Genomic DNA, 14,165 nt, shown 5'->3' with positions numbered 1-14,165 from the left:
AACATAAAAATAGCTAATGCCTGTAAAAATGGTATGGGGGATTTTAATCTACATATTGATTGAACTCCTGAGGAGGAGTTCATTGAAAGTATCTGCAATAGTTTTCTTGAACAGTATGTAATGGAACCGACAAGGGAGCAAGCTAACCAAGATCTGGTCCTGTGTAATGTGACAGGAATAATTAATGATGTCATATTTAAGGATCCTCTTGGTAGGCGCGATCACAATATGGTTGAATTTAAAATATAGATGGAAAGTGCCAAGATAAAAACCCAGTACCAGGATGTGCTTAGAAAGGGAGATGACAATAGAACAAGAGAAGAGTTGGATAAAGTAGACAGAAAGTAAAGACTTTATGGTGAGACACTTGATGAACAATGGAGGACTTTCAAAGCAGTTATTCAAAGTGCTCACCAAAAGTAAATGTCAGTGAAAAGGAGGGACTAGGAAAAGGGGTAGTCTGTCATGGGTGTCTAAGGAAATAAGGGAGGTTACCAAATTGAAAGAGAAGGCACACAAAGTGGCCAAGATCAGACAAAGATCAGCAGAAACCTAGAAGATTTGGAAAGATTTAACAGTCAACAGAGAACCACAAAAAGCACTGTAAAGCAATGTAATATTGTGAGAAAAAACTAGCTCAGAATATAAAGACAGAAACTTTTGCTTTAACTATATAAAACAAAAAAAAGAGTGGCTAAAGTAAACAGAGGATGAGAAGTGGGATTTAGTAATGGGATATGAGGAAGTGGCCAAGTCATTGAATAGGTATTTTGTTGGTCTTCGCAGTGGAGGACATGAATAACGTGCTAGTAATTGACAAAGAGACGAAGGTAGGTGAGGGTCTGGAAGCAATCATCACGAAAGAGGTAGTGTAGGGCAAGCTAATGGAGCTAAGGGTAGACAAGGCTCCTGGCCCTGATGGAATGCATCCCAGGCTGCTAAAAGAGATGGTGGGAGAATTAGCAAATGCACTTGCAGTAATTTTCCAATATTCACTGGATTCTAGGGCAGTTCCAGCAGATTGGAAAACAGCAAATGTGATGCCACTGCTTAAAAAAGGAAGCAGACAAAGCATGAGCAATTATAGAATTATAATTATAGAATTATAGCTTAACTTCTATAGTGGGGAAAATGCCTGAGTCTGTTATCAAAGAAGAAATAGCCAGGAATCTAGATAGAAATTGTCCAGTTAGGCAGATACAGCATGGGTTAATGAAGGTTAGATCATGCTTACCTAATCTTTTGGAATTCTATGAAGTAATCATGAACACGGTGAACAACGGGGATTCAGTAGATGTGGTGTATCCAGATTTCCAAAAGACATTTGACAAGGTGCTGCATAAAAGGCTGCTGCATAAGGTAAAGATGCAAGGCATTATGAGCAATGTATTAGAATGGATACAGAATTAGTTAACCAACAGGAAGCAAAGAGTGGGAATAAACAAATGTTCTTCTGGTTGGCAATCCGTGACTAGTGGTGTGCCTCAGATCAGTGTTGGGACCACATCTATTCACAATTTACATAGATGACTTGGAGTTGGGGACCACGTGTTGTGTGTGTAAGTTTGCGGATGACACAAAGATGGATGGTTGAGCAAAGTTTGCAGAGGACTGTGAAACTCGGCAAAGAGACAAAGATCGATTAGGTGATTGGACAAAGGTCTGGCAGACAGAGTACAGTGTCAATAAATGTAAAGTCATCCATTTTGGTAGGAGTAACAGTAAAAAGGATTATTACTTGAGTGGTAAGAAATTGCAGCGTGCTGCTGTGCAGTAGGACCAGGGTGTCCTTGTGCATGAATCACAGAAGGTTGGTCTGCAGGTGCAACAGGTAATTAAAAAGGCAAATGGAATTTTGTCCTTCATTGCTAAAGAGATTGAGTTTAAAAGGTTATGTTGTAGCTGTACAGGATGCTGATGAGGCTACATCTAGAGTACTGTGCGTTGTTTTGGTCTCCTCACTTGAGAAATGATGTACTGGCACTGGAGGGGGTACAGAGGAGGTTCATTAGGTTGCTTCCGGAGTTGAGGGGGTTGGCATATGAGGAGAGACTGAGTCAATTGGGATTATATTCATTGGAATTTAGAAGAATGAGGGAGGATCTTAAGGAAACATATAAAATTAATGAAAGGAATCGATAAGATAGAAGTAGAGAGGATGTTTTCACTGGAGGGTGAAACTAGGACAAGAAAGCATAGCCTCAATGAGGGGGACCAGATTTAGGACTGAATTGAGAAGGAACTTTTCACCCAGAAGGTTGTGCATCTATGGACCACCCTGCCCAGTGAAGTGGTTGAGGCTTCTTAGTAAATGATTTTAAAGCTAAGATAGTTAATTGCTTGAACAGTACAGGAATTAAAGTTTATGGTGAGAGGGCAGGTGGGTGGCGCTGAGTCCACGAACAGATCAGCCATGATCTTATTGAATGATGGAGCAGGCTCAAAGGGCCAGATGGCCTTCTCCTGCTCCTAGTTCTTACGCTCTTATAACAGAATAACATGTATGAGTCCATGTGCTCGCCGTCCGAGTCTGCTGGCCGTGGCATTCCGCCCCAGGTTTTCAAAATTACCTTAACTTGTTTTTTCATCAGTTGGGCTTCTGCTAATAATACAGTATCAATTTTATTGGGCTCGAATTTCAGCCAATCAAAAGTAGAATCCATGTAATAGTTGACTCCATAAATTTAACTTTTATCAAAAAAATTTGAATATTACTTGAGTATGTATGGTATGAGAAGACTACTCCAGGCAGGAGGAAGAATCATTGAATGTGTCATGTTAATATGTTGATATTGGGATAGGAATGATAGTTGGGCGGGAGCAGTGGAGTCTGTGTTAATGAAGGAAGTAGGGAAAGAAATAGAAACGTCAGATCAATGGGAGAATTAATCTGAAATGGACAAAGTTTAAAAATCACAGCTTTTTAACTTTATCCACCCCAGTCCAACACTAGCTCCTCCACATCATAACTTTTAAATGCTCATTTCAGATTAACTTCTCAACAATCAAATTTAAAAACATGAATGTACACTTAAAAAGTCATATCTGATCTTTCATAAAACCATTGGTGGTTTCTGAAGGCTAATACAGAATTATAAATCAATTTGTAAGGATAGGCCAGGGAAAACAGTTTTGACTGTTTATACTGTTGGTGTGGAGAATGCAGTACCTACAAAGCAACACCTGTTAGACCTAAGCCAGAGAGATCAGCTCAGTTGAGGGAAGAGCTTGTCAGACATTATTGAACCAAGTCAAGAAACTGGAGCTCCCCTGGGGTACTGGCAAGTTCCTTTAAGAGGAGTAGGGAACTAAAGAAGTCTCAACTTTTGTACACCAGCTGGACTTTTATAAATGCAAAGTCATCCAGTTTTTAATGCAAAATGTGCCAACAAAGTTTCAATCTTTGACCATTAAATTAATTGAAGGAGTTGGTATACTGTACTGTTTATGTCGATGACTTGTTTGTTTTTGCATAAATATGGGGGAGCATTTACACCATTTGACTGAACTGTTTGATCAGTTACAAAAAGCTAATTGTTCATATATTTGGATAGGAGTGAATTTTCCAAGACCAATGTGACTTTTTTGGGGCATATTGTGGGACCGTAAGCCAAGTTGCACCCAGAGAAGCAAACGTACAGGCTACTTTTGACTTCCACATGTCTAAGATGAAATGTGAAATTTTATACCCTGTAGGCGTGAATGTTTACTTCCATAGGTTCACTCTGAACTTCAGCGCTGTCATTGCACCCCTAACAAACTTGTTGGAAAAAGGCAAGAAATTTAAATGGACACAAGAATCAAATTGCCTTGAAAATTTAAAAGCTGTACTAATAACAGCACCATTTTTGCCCATGCTGAATTTCCAAAGTAATTCAAACTTGCTGTTAAAACCGGTGATATTAGTGTGGGCTGTTTTGTTGTAAGATGGCAAGTTGAATTGAACAGCTTATCAATTATTCTTGGAGGAAGTGACTGCATGCCAAATATATTGGAAAAGAGATATTGGGTTTTACCCTAGAATCATTTTGACAAATACATCGCCAGTAATGCAAACAAAACTTATTTATATAGATCATAATCCATTGATTTTACTTTAAGAATATTTTTGGGACGAGAACTTAATCATTTCAATGGAATTTAATTCAACTTCCACCTGCTCCAGAGATGTCGAGTAACCTCTCTGACAAGCTGATTGAAAAATACCTATAATTTGAAAATCATTCATACACTTGGTAAATGAAATATCACTGAGATTGCTTTATTGAGGGTGCACATGCCAGAGACATGTAAAAATTATTGCTGTGTAACTTAGTGTATCATTAATGTTAACATGCAGTTGGTGGTGAGATGTCATAGACTTAGTGATAAGAATTTTCATGAATAATGAAATGCCTCTTTAAAATACATTTCCATTCTTCAGAGCTGTGGGTAGTGTGATATAAACTGGGATTTACATGTGTAATTTTTAATGTATTTGGTGAGAGTTTGAGTTTCTGGTTTTTTTAGTTAGTAACCTGTGGGTTTCTTTGCATCCAGAATCATTAACTAACTTTGAAGTATTTCTGTAAACATAGAAATTACTTTTAGAAACAGTTTTTGAAGCCTGGCTGGTGAGTGTGTTTTGTGCACTATTGGACTTAGAAAATACATTGCAAGAACTGTAACAAACACTACATTGGACAAACAGGCAGAAGACTAGCCACCAGGATACATGAACATCAACTAGCCACAAAACGACATGACCCACTCTCACTAGTATCCTTATATACAGATGAGGAAGGACACCACTTGGACTGGGACAACGCATCCATCCTAGGACAAGTCAAACACAGACACACACGAGAATTCCTCGAAGCATGGCATTCCAACGGAACTCTATCAACAAACACATTGACTTGGACCCGATTTACCACCCCCTGAGAAAAAGAACAGGAAATGGCATCACCACAGAAAAAGACATCACCAACCCAAAGAAACCCAACATATAAAGAGAAAGCAGGAATCATCAGCAGTGCTTCGTCCGGGGGCTCACTGAAGATGTTACCTAGTAATGTGATGAAATATCTGAAAATGAACCTTCCAGCTCAGCAAGCAAACCTACATCCAGAACCTCAACCTGAGCTACAAATCTTCTCAAAACTCAATAAATATAAGTATTTTTTCTGACTAGACAATCTGGAAGACATGATCACAGTGTTTTGAGAGGTCAGTCTTTTAAGGCTCAGCTTAGAAGAAATATCTTGAATCAAAGTGGGTGAATCTTAAGAATTGTTTACCCCAGAGAGCAATGGATGCTTAATGTTTGACTGCATTGAAGGCAGAGGCCACCAGATTTGGGGGTAATAAGGGAATTGAAAAATATGGGAGCAAATGCAAGAAGGTGGCGGTGAGGTCAAATTGTTCACCAGCAGAACAGACTCAAAGGACCAAATAGTGAATTCCAGTTCCTGTTTCTTGTGTTCTTATAAATTAGATATTCCAATTGTTTAATTTTGTACATGACTGCAGTTGAAAATCCATTAGTGGTTTAATCCATTAGCCCTTACATGCTGAACAATATATTTTAAATACAGGTAAACAAGGCAACGAAGATATCATTGGGTAGCCTTCTATGACAGGCATGCCAAGTTTTTTGTTTAAGTGAACAGTTGTACCCCTTTCCTGAACAGATCCACCTGAGCAGATGGACTTTCATTCTGTTGTCTGGTGGAAAGGGATTGACATTTGCCTGTTTATCATATGTTATTGTTAAGCAATCAGTTGTGATTAATTTGGACTTGTGCTTCTGTAAGTCAGTTGTAGGTGATCGACATTCTAATTATTGGATTATTCAAAAACGGTTAGTGATATCAAAAAAGTTCCAAGTATATTTATATTTATCCTATTTGAAATATTAATGTGGCTGCCTCATTTATTATGACAGTGTCTTCTAGAGGAGTAGCTCTTATGGAAGTTGATAGAAAGAAGCAGATTAGAATTTTTTGTCACAAAATGTAGTTAAGACATCTAGAGTAGATGCATTAATGGAAATTGAAATATATACATGACAGAAGAACAGATTTAAAGGCTCTTTTGGAGTTGGGTAAAGGATGATGGAAGGAGATACATGTCAAACATAAATCCTTGGACTAAATGGCATGTTTCTGGGTATAACTGCGGTAATTTGATCCTTTGAAACATATCACATAGTAAAAAAAAAAGAGACCAATGATTAGTGAAAAAGTATTAGCATGTATCTGTCGTCATTATTTGCATGCTTACTTTATTTTCCAGCAAAGCTTATTGACCCTTACTGACATATGTGTGAGAGGAGAAAGATTTAAAAGGGACCTGAGAGACCACTTATTTGTGCAGGGGTGGTTCGTATGTGGAATGATCTGCCAGAGGAAGTGGTAGAAGCAGGTACAGTCACAACATTTAAAAGGCGTTTGGATATATACATGAATAGGAAAAGTTTGAGGGAAATGGGCCAAATGCAGGCAAATGGGGCAAATTTAGTTTGGGAAATTTGATCAGCATTAATGAGTTGGACAGAAGGGTCTGTTTCTGTGCAGTATGACTGTAATACAAAATTAAGCTTGCAGGTCAGCAGAATCTAACAACTGAACTGAAATTGAGGTATAATAGACTCCTTCAGAGTCATGATATAAAAATTTGAAAATTCAGCTCACCTGAACTATCACCATTATTTATGTTTAATTTGCAAAATAACTGCAACATGCATGTATTTTAAAATAACATTTTCCCATTCACCTGAACAATGCAACTGTATAAAGACCAATTAATGGATTTTCTTGAAGTACATTTGAATGATAATCCTGGTTAGCATGTAATACTTTGGGAAGTTTCCCTCAATGCCTCCTTAATTCCCATGTCAAATCTTGCAAACCGTATGGATTTTAATGTCCTTGTGGCATTCTGATTTTTACAGTTCTTCAGTAATTGCAGAAAAGTTAGTGATAAATCTGCTTTGTGAGTTGTACAGATAGAGATGAATAGCTAATATAAAAAGATGAGTTCTCCCATCATAATTGTTCTTTTGTTCCATCAAAAGTTGGTACTGATGCATAAACAAATAATTTAGTCTGAAGGTCCTCTGACTCTTTACCCATTTCCTATTCAGTCATGTTTCAGGTTAATCCTTGAATGCCACATTAAAGTGAAATTTGGCATAATTACACATTGGTGAGACTGGCTGTCTTCAATTACAAATAGTGGATTAACTGTGTTGGTTGATGCACTTGTTTGCGTGCAGTTGTTCTTCGATACTTGTGATTTCTACTAAGAAAACTTTAGTATATTTAATTAATGGGATGCAGCCAGTTTCGGGAAGGTTGAACATAATGGATGTTGAACATGTGGATGTTGAACATTTGTTCTCCTAAAATGAGTTCCTTAATGATTGCATGGGTGCTTGTTCTATGTATAATTTAATTTTTTTTTGTAGCATTGACATGCTGAACATGTTTACTCTTATTTAGGTTTTCTTTCGCATTGCAAAAAGAAATGCTGAAACATCTGATTTAAAATACGGATTGTAAATACATAAAGCTGAAATGTTTCCATATGTCTGTCTCTTGATTTTTTTCATAACAAATAAAATGTAATCACAATTTTTGTATACTTTTCTTTAATTCACAGAAAGCAATAACTGATGCTTCAGTTGTTACCACAAATCAGATTCCACTTACTCTACTAAAAACAGCGCATGCAATGTCTGCCTCGGCCGTTACACCAAGACCTACCATTGCCATGGTAACGGCTCTAAGCAATCCTCAGAAATCAGTGGTTAATGCAGACTCTCAAAACACACCCATCAACCTTCAGATCACCAACAAACTGACAACTCTGGGGACTGATGCTGTACGAATAATGCCAAAATCAACTGTACAGTTGGTAAGAAAAACTTCAAAATGCTATATTTTCTTTTAATAAGTTTCTTCAGTCTTTGTTGTACTCTACCTCCTATGAATCAGTCATACATTATTGCGCATTAATTCTATGCACCTTAGGTTGATGGGCTATACTTTAGCAATGATGTATTTGCTTTTTGGATCTGTTGCCATTAGTATTGTCCTATCAAATCATCTTGAACCCAGCCTCAGAAGACTAATCCCCCTCTTTCCCCAAACACCACCTCCCCACCTGCAAGCTATAAAATATTGGTTTTCACAGAAGACATCCTTTACTGCCTGTTTTCAGTTGGGTTGCTAGAATATTATATAGTTATATGCTGTACTCACTTGGACCTGAATTGTAACTGTTCAAGCTCACTGCTCACATAGGATCTTTTACAACAGCAGATTTCCAGATTATATTTGAGATTGCTGTCAAACTGAGGACTGATTAGTTAAAAAGAGTTTTTCATCAAATTGTAATTGGGATTTCTCTTCCTCTCCCCTTTGTTTGCCCACGGGCCTTTATTTTTGAAGAGAAGCAAAACTATAGTGTACAATTGCCTTGTCGTAATCAGTGACAATCATTGATATAAAGGAATTTTTGTCAAATACTTTAAAGGATAAAGTTAACCCTAATTCACAACTAATTCAAGTGATCTAAAAGAAACTACATAAATACTATTGAGTAAAACAGTGCCCTCCTTTCTGTTCCTTCCATGTAATCTTATCAATTTGACCTGGTGAAACCATAAAAATAACAAAGACCTTGCTGATCTATCCAGCCTGTCTCATAATTATGATGTTTTCTGCATCATAGTACAGACACTTCCTGCCTCACTCAGAGCCAATATGAAATCCTTTATTTTGTCCTTAGGAGGACAGAAATATAACATGTATGTTTTATAGTTAAAAAAACGAGGATAATATCTGCTATATGAGAGGAACATTGAATATAAGTCAAGTCTTTGATTCAAACTGTGTTTATTGTGTGAATTATAACAAAGACACTCTCATTAATGAACTATGAAAAGTTGGCATTCTTTCAGTTACACTTTTTTTATTATTAAAATCTTGCCTCCACTTTACAGAAATTTCAGCTTTGTTTCTAGTTAGCTAATTATTTTTTCAGCTCTCTTTTGGATTAGGAATTGTAAAATCTTTTTTTTTTATTACTGTAACCTGCTTGCTGGGATTAGGACTATTGCTTTCCTGTCTGCTGACTGAAGCCTTTATTTTTGATAGCTCTTTTGTCTTTGTCTTATTTTAAAATATATCTCTGGTCCTATATTTTCTTCTTACAATTTAGCTATTTAACATCTGTGCATTATTCAGATTAATTGAACAATTTATTTTAAAATAAGATACCACTTCAGAAAATGTAAATTTGCTAGACCTATTTTCTGATATTGAATATGATTACCCATAAAACAGGGCATGAAATCCTTCCCAATTTTGTGATTTAATATCTTAAAATAAACTTTCTGCAAATCCTTTGTGGCAAAATGATTGGGAAATGCCCAGACACTGATATTAACAGAACTTTTCGTTGAAAATGATAGTTTTACTGTTTGTCACAAATTCAAGTTGATGACCTAGTTTTGATGTTGCCCATGAAATCAAAGTACTCACTGCTGACCTCAGGAAAAGATTGCCCAAATGGTCCAGTGAAATCTATGGCATGGACTTCACTTTTCCTAACATTAATTTAATTTAGGCATCCAGTAGATCTCGAGCAATGACAAGGATGTCATCAATGTTAATCACTTGATAAATTCTGAAAGACGCCAAAATAACAAGTGCATTTTATCGCAATAGTCATAAAATAGCAAAATAAAGATTGATATTAAGTCAGAAGCTGAACTAAAAGCATTTTTTGCATTACTTTAAAAATGTAAAGTGTTTAACTGGAAATGGAGAAATTTTACCTTTCGCAACTGTAAGTTTAGTTTTCAGGAGCAGAGGGGTTATTCAAAAGTAATTATTTATTAGTAAAGCATTTGAAGCTTAGTTACAACCCATTCAGCAGGGCATAACATGAAGGGATTTTATAGCAATAATAAAAAAAGGATGTTTACATCAATTCAGAATCTCTAATTTTGTAGCAAAACTCTCTGCTTTTCTGTCATTACTCCACTGAAACTGTCAACTCCTGTACGCAAAATATCTCCTTGATATTTCATGCAACTTTTGAAAAAAGGAAAACCGTACCATAGAGATTGCTGCTTGTGGGTAGCTTTCTTTGAAGTCAGCGGCAAGTGACCTTGCTTAGCCACTGTCCCCAAAATTTGGGCCAGTTATTTCTGGATGACTTCCATCTGCAAGGACTTCAGCAATGTGAAGAACAAGGAGTTCACTGTTAGCAACTTGTGAATTCTGAATTTTTCTATTTATCTGTGCATGTCAAATGCTGCAAGTTACAGTCTCATTCAAAGAAGAATAAAGGGAAATACAATCCATTTTACCATCATAACAACTACAAAATTTAGACTATTGTAGTTTTTAAACTCTTCACTGTTTTCAGTGTCTCATATATTTCAGGATTTAATTTCAAAACCATTTAATAAAATTCTATTAAAAAATGCCACATAATAACAGTCCTAGAGAGAAGTAAAACATTTGAATCAGAATAAAAGGAATATAGATAATACAAGCCAAGTAAAAGAGAAAATGCTGACATGGAATTACATTGTTTTAAAAGATGAAAAGGAAATCTAAATCTCAGTTAATGCTGTGCATCACTTACTGACTATAAAATGACCCGTCCTAACTTTGAAGCTCACATTTGTCACCGAAGCATCTCAGAATTGCACAACAGAGAGAGAGACCATTCAGCCTGTGTTTCGAGTTTAACCTAATATCTTGCTTTTTTTCTCTATAACCCTATAATGTTTCATAATTCCTTGTTGCCTGCTGCTATTGAATCAGTACCTGCCATCATATCAGATAATGCATTTCAAATCGTAACCATTGTTGCATAAAAGATTTTTCTCTGTTACCTCTGGCCTTTATTCTTGATTTATTCTTGGTTGCTGTAACCAAGCCCATCATGTTTTTAAGCATTTTTATCAGATCTGCGCATGTTATCCTTACAGCAGAGGAGAATTAACTCCAGCTTCTTCGGTATATCTACATCACAGTAATTACTTGTTCCTTGGAACAATTCGAATAAAATGTTTTCTATATCCTCACCAAAGCTTTCATACCCTTCCTTAAATGCTGTGGTACGGAGTTGAACACAGTATACTCCATCTGGGATCAAATTTGTGTAATCTATAATGCATAACATGGATGATGGTTCAATTATAAATGAAAGAGCATGCATTTATACTGTTCCTTGCATGACCACCAACCATTTTGAAGCACATCATTGCCAATATCATACTTTGAAATTTGGGCATTTGTTGGAAATGCAGCAGCCATTTGTGTGAAAGATCATATAAGCTGTCGGTGACCAAATGTTAAATATTGATCAGAACACCGGAAGAACCTTCCTTGTCATTCTTTGAATAGCCCAACGAGATCTGTTATGGACCCTGAGAGGGTAGGCAGGCAGACATTTGAAAGATGGCATTGCACTATGTAATATGCCTTCACTAATGGACAAAAGTACCAGCCTCGAATTTGTGTGCTGAAGTTCCTTGTGTTGGACTATAATCTATTGACTAAAGACTGGAATCATGCATTACTGAATTGTGAGGTCCTTACTTTTGTTTCTTTGTATGTTTCATCTGTAATAATTAAATAAATCCTGCTTGGGTGAAAAGCTTGTGGTTTTACAGTTCAGAAAAGAAAGCACATTGACTTTCTGGAATCTTGGTTGCAAACACAGGTGCACTAGCGTGTATGTACCCAGGGATTTATTCTTGATGTGAAGGATTTCTATGAAAGTAGTGAGTAAGAGATAAATGTGTTCAAAATCAGCAGGTGCAGACTACAAGTTCCCCACCAATCAAGGTTCCTCAGTTCATACCTCCACCCAGACTGACTCAACGCCCAACGCTCTTACCACAGGTAAATAAGAGTTATAGGGAAGGCTGCTATTATTTGTGGCTTCACAAATACAGAGTTGTCTACTGAAACATTAAATAGGTATGATTCTATAGTATGTCACTGCACCAGTTGAATTGTTTTATACCTGTGTTTCAGAGGTATGGATTCTACCAGAGGCCATATTCCAAGGTGGTGTTTAGGAGAAATTCACAATTTCTTTTGTTTTTAATCTTTATTCACATACAAATGAAAAGCTGGGAGAAGGAACGACTAAGTCTACCATTCTGTTAAGAATTTTTTGCCAAGAAAGATTGGTATGCTGGTCTTAATCCAGAATTAAATCGCAATTCTAATATTGCCTCAGCTTTGTGGTCAGGGTTTTCAATACTACTACTATTCTTGGGAAGTGCATGGAATATAACTTGGGATATCTTTTGCATATGAGCTGAAGAGAGAAATGTCAGATAAGAATCTCATTCCTGTGTGCTATTGAGTGTGAAAAAAAAATACTGTGGATGCTTAATATGAAATAGAAACAGAAGATGCTAGATATACTCAGTAAATTTGCCAACATCTGTGGAGATTGAAAGAATTATGTTTCAGGACAGTGACCAGATGAAAGATGATCACTTAGTGATGTCTGTAGCTACCAGAGTTCAGCTGTGACGCTTCACTTGGCTAGACGTTCTGATGTTTGCATGGGTTCACAAGTGAAATTTGATCTCCTGGTAAATTACAACATGGCTGTTGGCATATGTGAAACCATAATCCGGATGAGTTAGTCCTTCGGAAGAGGAATAGGGAAAGGTGACGCATGTTGAATTTTTGAAAATACTTTATACATGGTAGATATTCAACCATTTTTATTTAATTTTCTGCATAACGTATACTTTATGTTCTTATGTTGAGATACTGGACTTGTCAAGAATTTTATTCTAGATGTTATAAGGTTTAGGAAACTGTAACCGTAATTGAGTGTTACATATATTTGATTTTTGTGGAATTTAAGCAGGATAGTTTTTGGAAGTGTCACTATTTAGTTTGTGAAGATAGTTGATAAACACATGAGTCTGACACTGAGCCATCTTAAGTAGAAAGACCTCTGGTTCAATCTGCAGTCTTAGCTAGGCTAGTTATGTTTATCGAGAGCTGTTGTAAAAGTGATAAGTTGATCCCAGCATTTTCTTTCCTGTAAGAGCAGGACAGAATTACCTGTGGGTTCCTGCTGTCACCATTCTTTGTGTTCAGAAAGTGCAAGTGTGTCATGGGGGATGAGCCCAACAATGGAATAAGTTGAGTTGCGGTAGGCCTTGGATGTAATACTCAGTATGATGTTTTGAGTAGCCTGATGACATTGTCTTAGTTCACACCTGAAGAGTTGCTGCTTGGAAGGTACTGGACCAGCCAGTTCTGGACAACAGAACCTTAGTAGTCGTCAGCTTCAGAAAACAAAGAAAAATTGGGGTGTGGGAGGAGAACTGATTTGCTTTCTAACATGCTAAATTGCTCATTGCAACCCAAATTCTCAGGTTCGTCCGAAGCCAGTGATGCCAAATAGTATTCCTATTGCACCCGCACCTGTTTTTACGACTTCGCAACTAATCCAGCGACCTGTGATGCTGACAAAATTCACACCCACTTCTCAGCCATCAGCTGCAAATTCCATACATCAGGCTAGAATTATGAATGGACAACCAGCTACTGTCACCAAAACGTTACCAACTGCACAGCTGACGAGTATTGTCATAGCTACCCCAAGTCCCAAAGTGGTTGGCCCCCAACAGCTGAAGCTCAGCAAAGCAAATCTGGAAAACAAGGTAATAATGCCTTTGTATTTTTTTTGTTCCCAAAACAGGCACAAACCTATATCTAAGTTAAAATAATCTTTGCTGCATTGACTTTGTCATTTAAATAAACTTGGATATGTTATAACCCACCGGTGGGGCTGGTGGGTATGTGAACGAAGACCTCCTGACTCAGAAGCAGGGACAGTACCACTGTGCTACAAGACTTCTCTTTATAGCATTCAATTGTGCATTCAAATCTGTGAATGGTCATTAATTAAATATTTTTGTATGTAACATTGAAAGTTAGACAACAAGAAACATTTTGGAGAAATAAAAAAAGGTGTTGGTTCTAAATAGTTGTGATATTGAACCACTCAAACTTAAAATTTCAAGCTGTTCTGCCATATACATCTCTTGTGTAAAAATATGATGATATTGGTTAATTGGTTGGGCTATAATGCAAAGACCTACTCTAATAATCTATCAC

General features: G+C 36.8%; 1 protein-coding gene across 5 annotated transcripts in view; it reads left to right on the top strand.

Moving 5' to 3' along the window:
• The window catches only part of LOC122557958 (PHD finger protein 21A-like), a 305,652-nt gene that overhangs the window by 234,623 nt on the left and 56,864 nt on the right, over nucleotides 1-14,165 (top strand). For 4 of the 5 annotated variants that reach the window (XM_043706235.1, XM_043706233.1, XM_043706236.1 and 1 more), the window contains 3 exons: nucleotides 7,645-7,899; nucleotides 11,823-11,912; nucleotides 13,421-13,708. In XM_043706235.1, the coding sequence (XP_043562170.1) occupies nucleotides 7,645-7,899; nucleotides 11,823-11,912; nucleotides 13,421-13,708 (633 nt within the window). The remainder of the gene's footprint in view (nucleotides 1-7,644; nucleotides 7,900-11,822; nucleotides 11,913-13,420; nucleotides 13,709-14,165) is intronic. The other variant, XM_043706234.1, reaches the window with a different exon arrangement.

The sequence above is a fragment of the Chiloscyllium plagiosum genome, chromosome 16 (genome assembly GCF_004010195.1).
Source record: "Chiloscyllium plagiosum isolate BGI_BamShark_2017 chromosome 16, ASM401019v2, whole genome shotgun sequence".
Lineage (NCBI taxonomy): Eukaryota > Metazoa > Chordata > Chondrichthyes > Orectolobiformes > Hemiscylliidae > Chiloscyllium > Chiloscyllium plagiosum.
The sequence above is the reverse complement of the archived record's forward strand: the minus strand, read 5'-3'. Positions and strand labels throughout refer to the sequence as shown.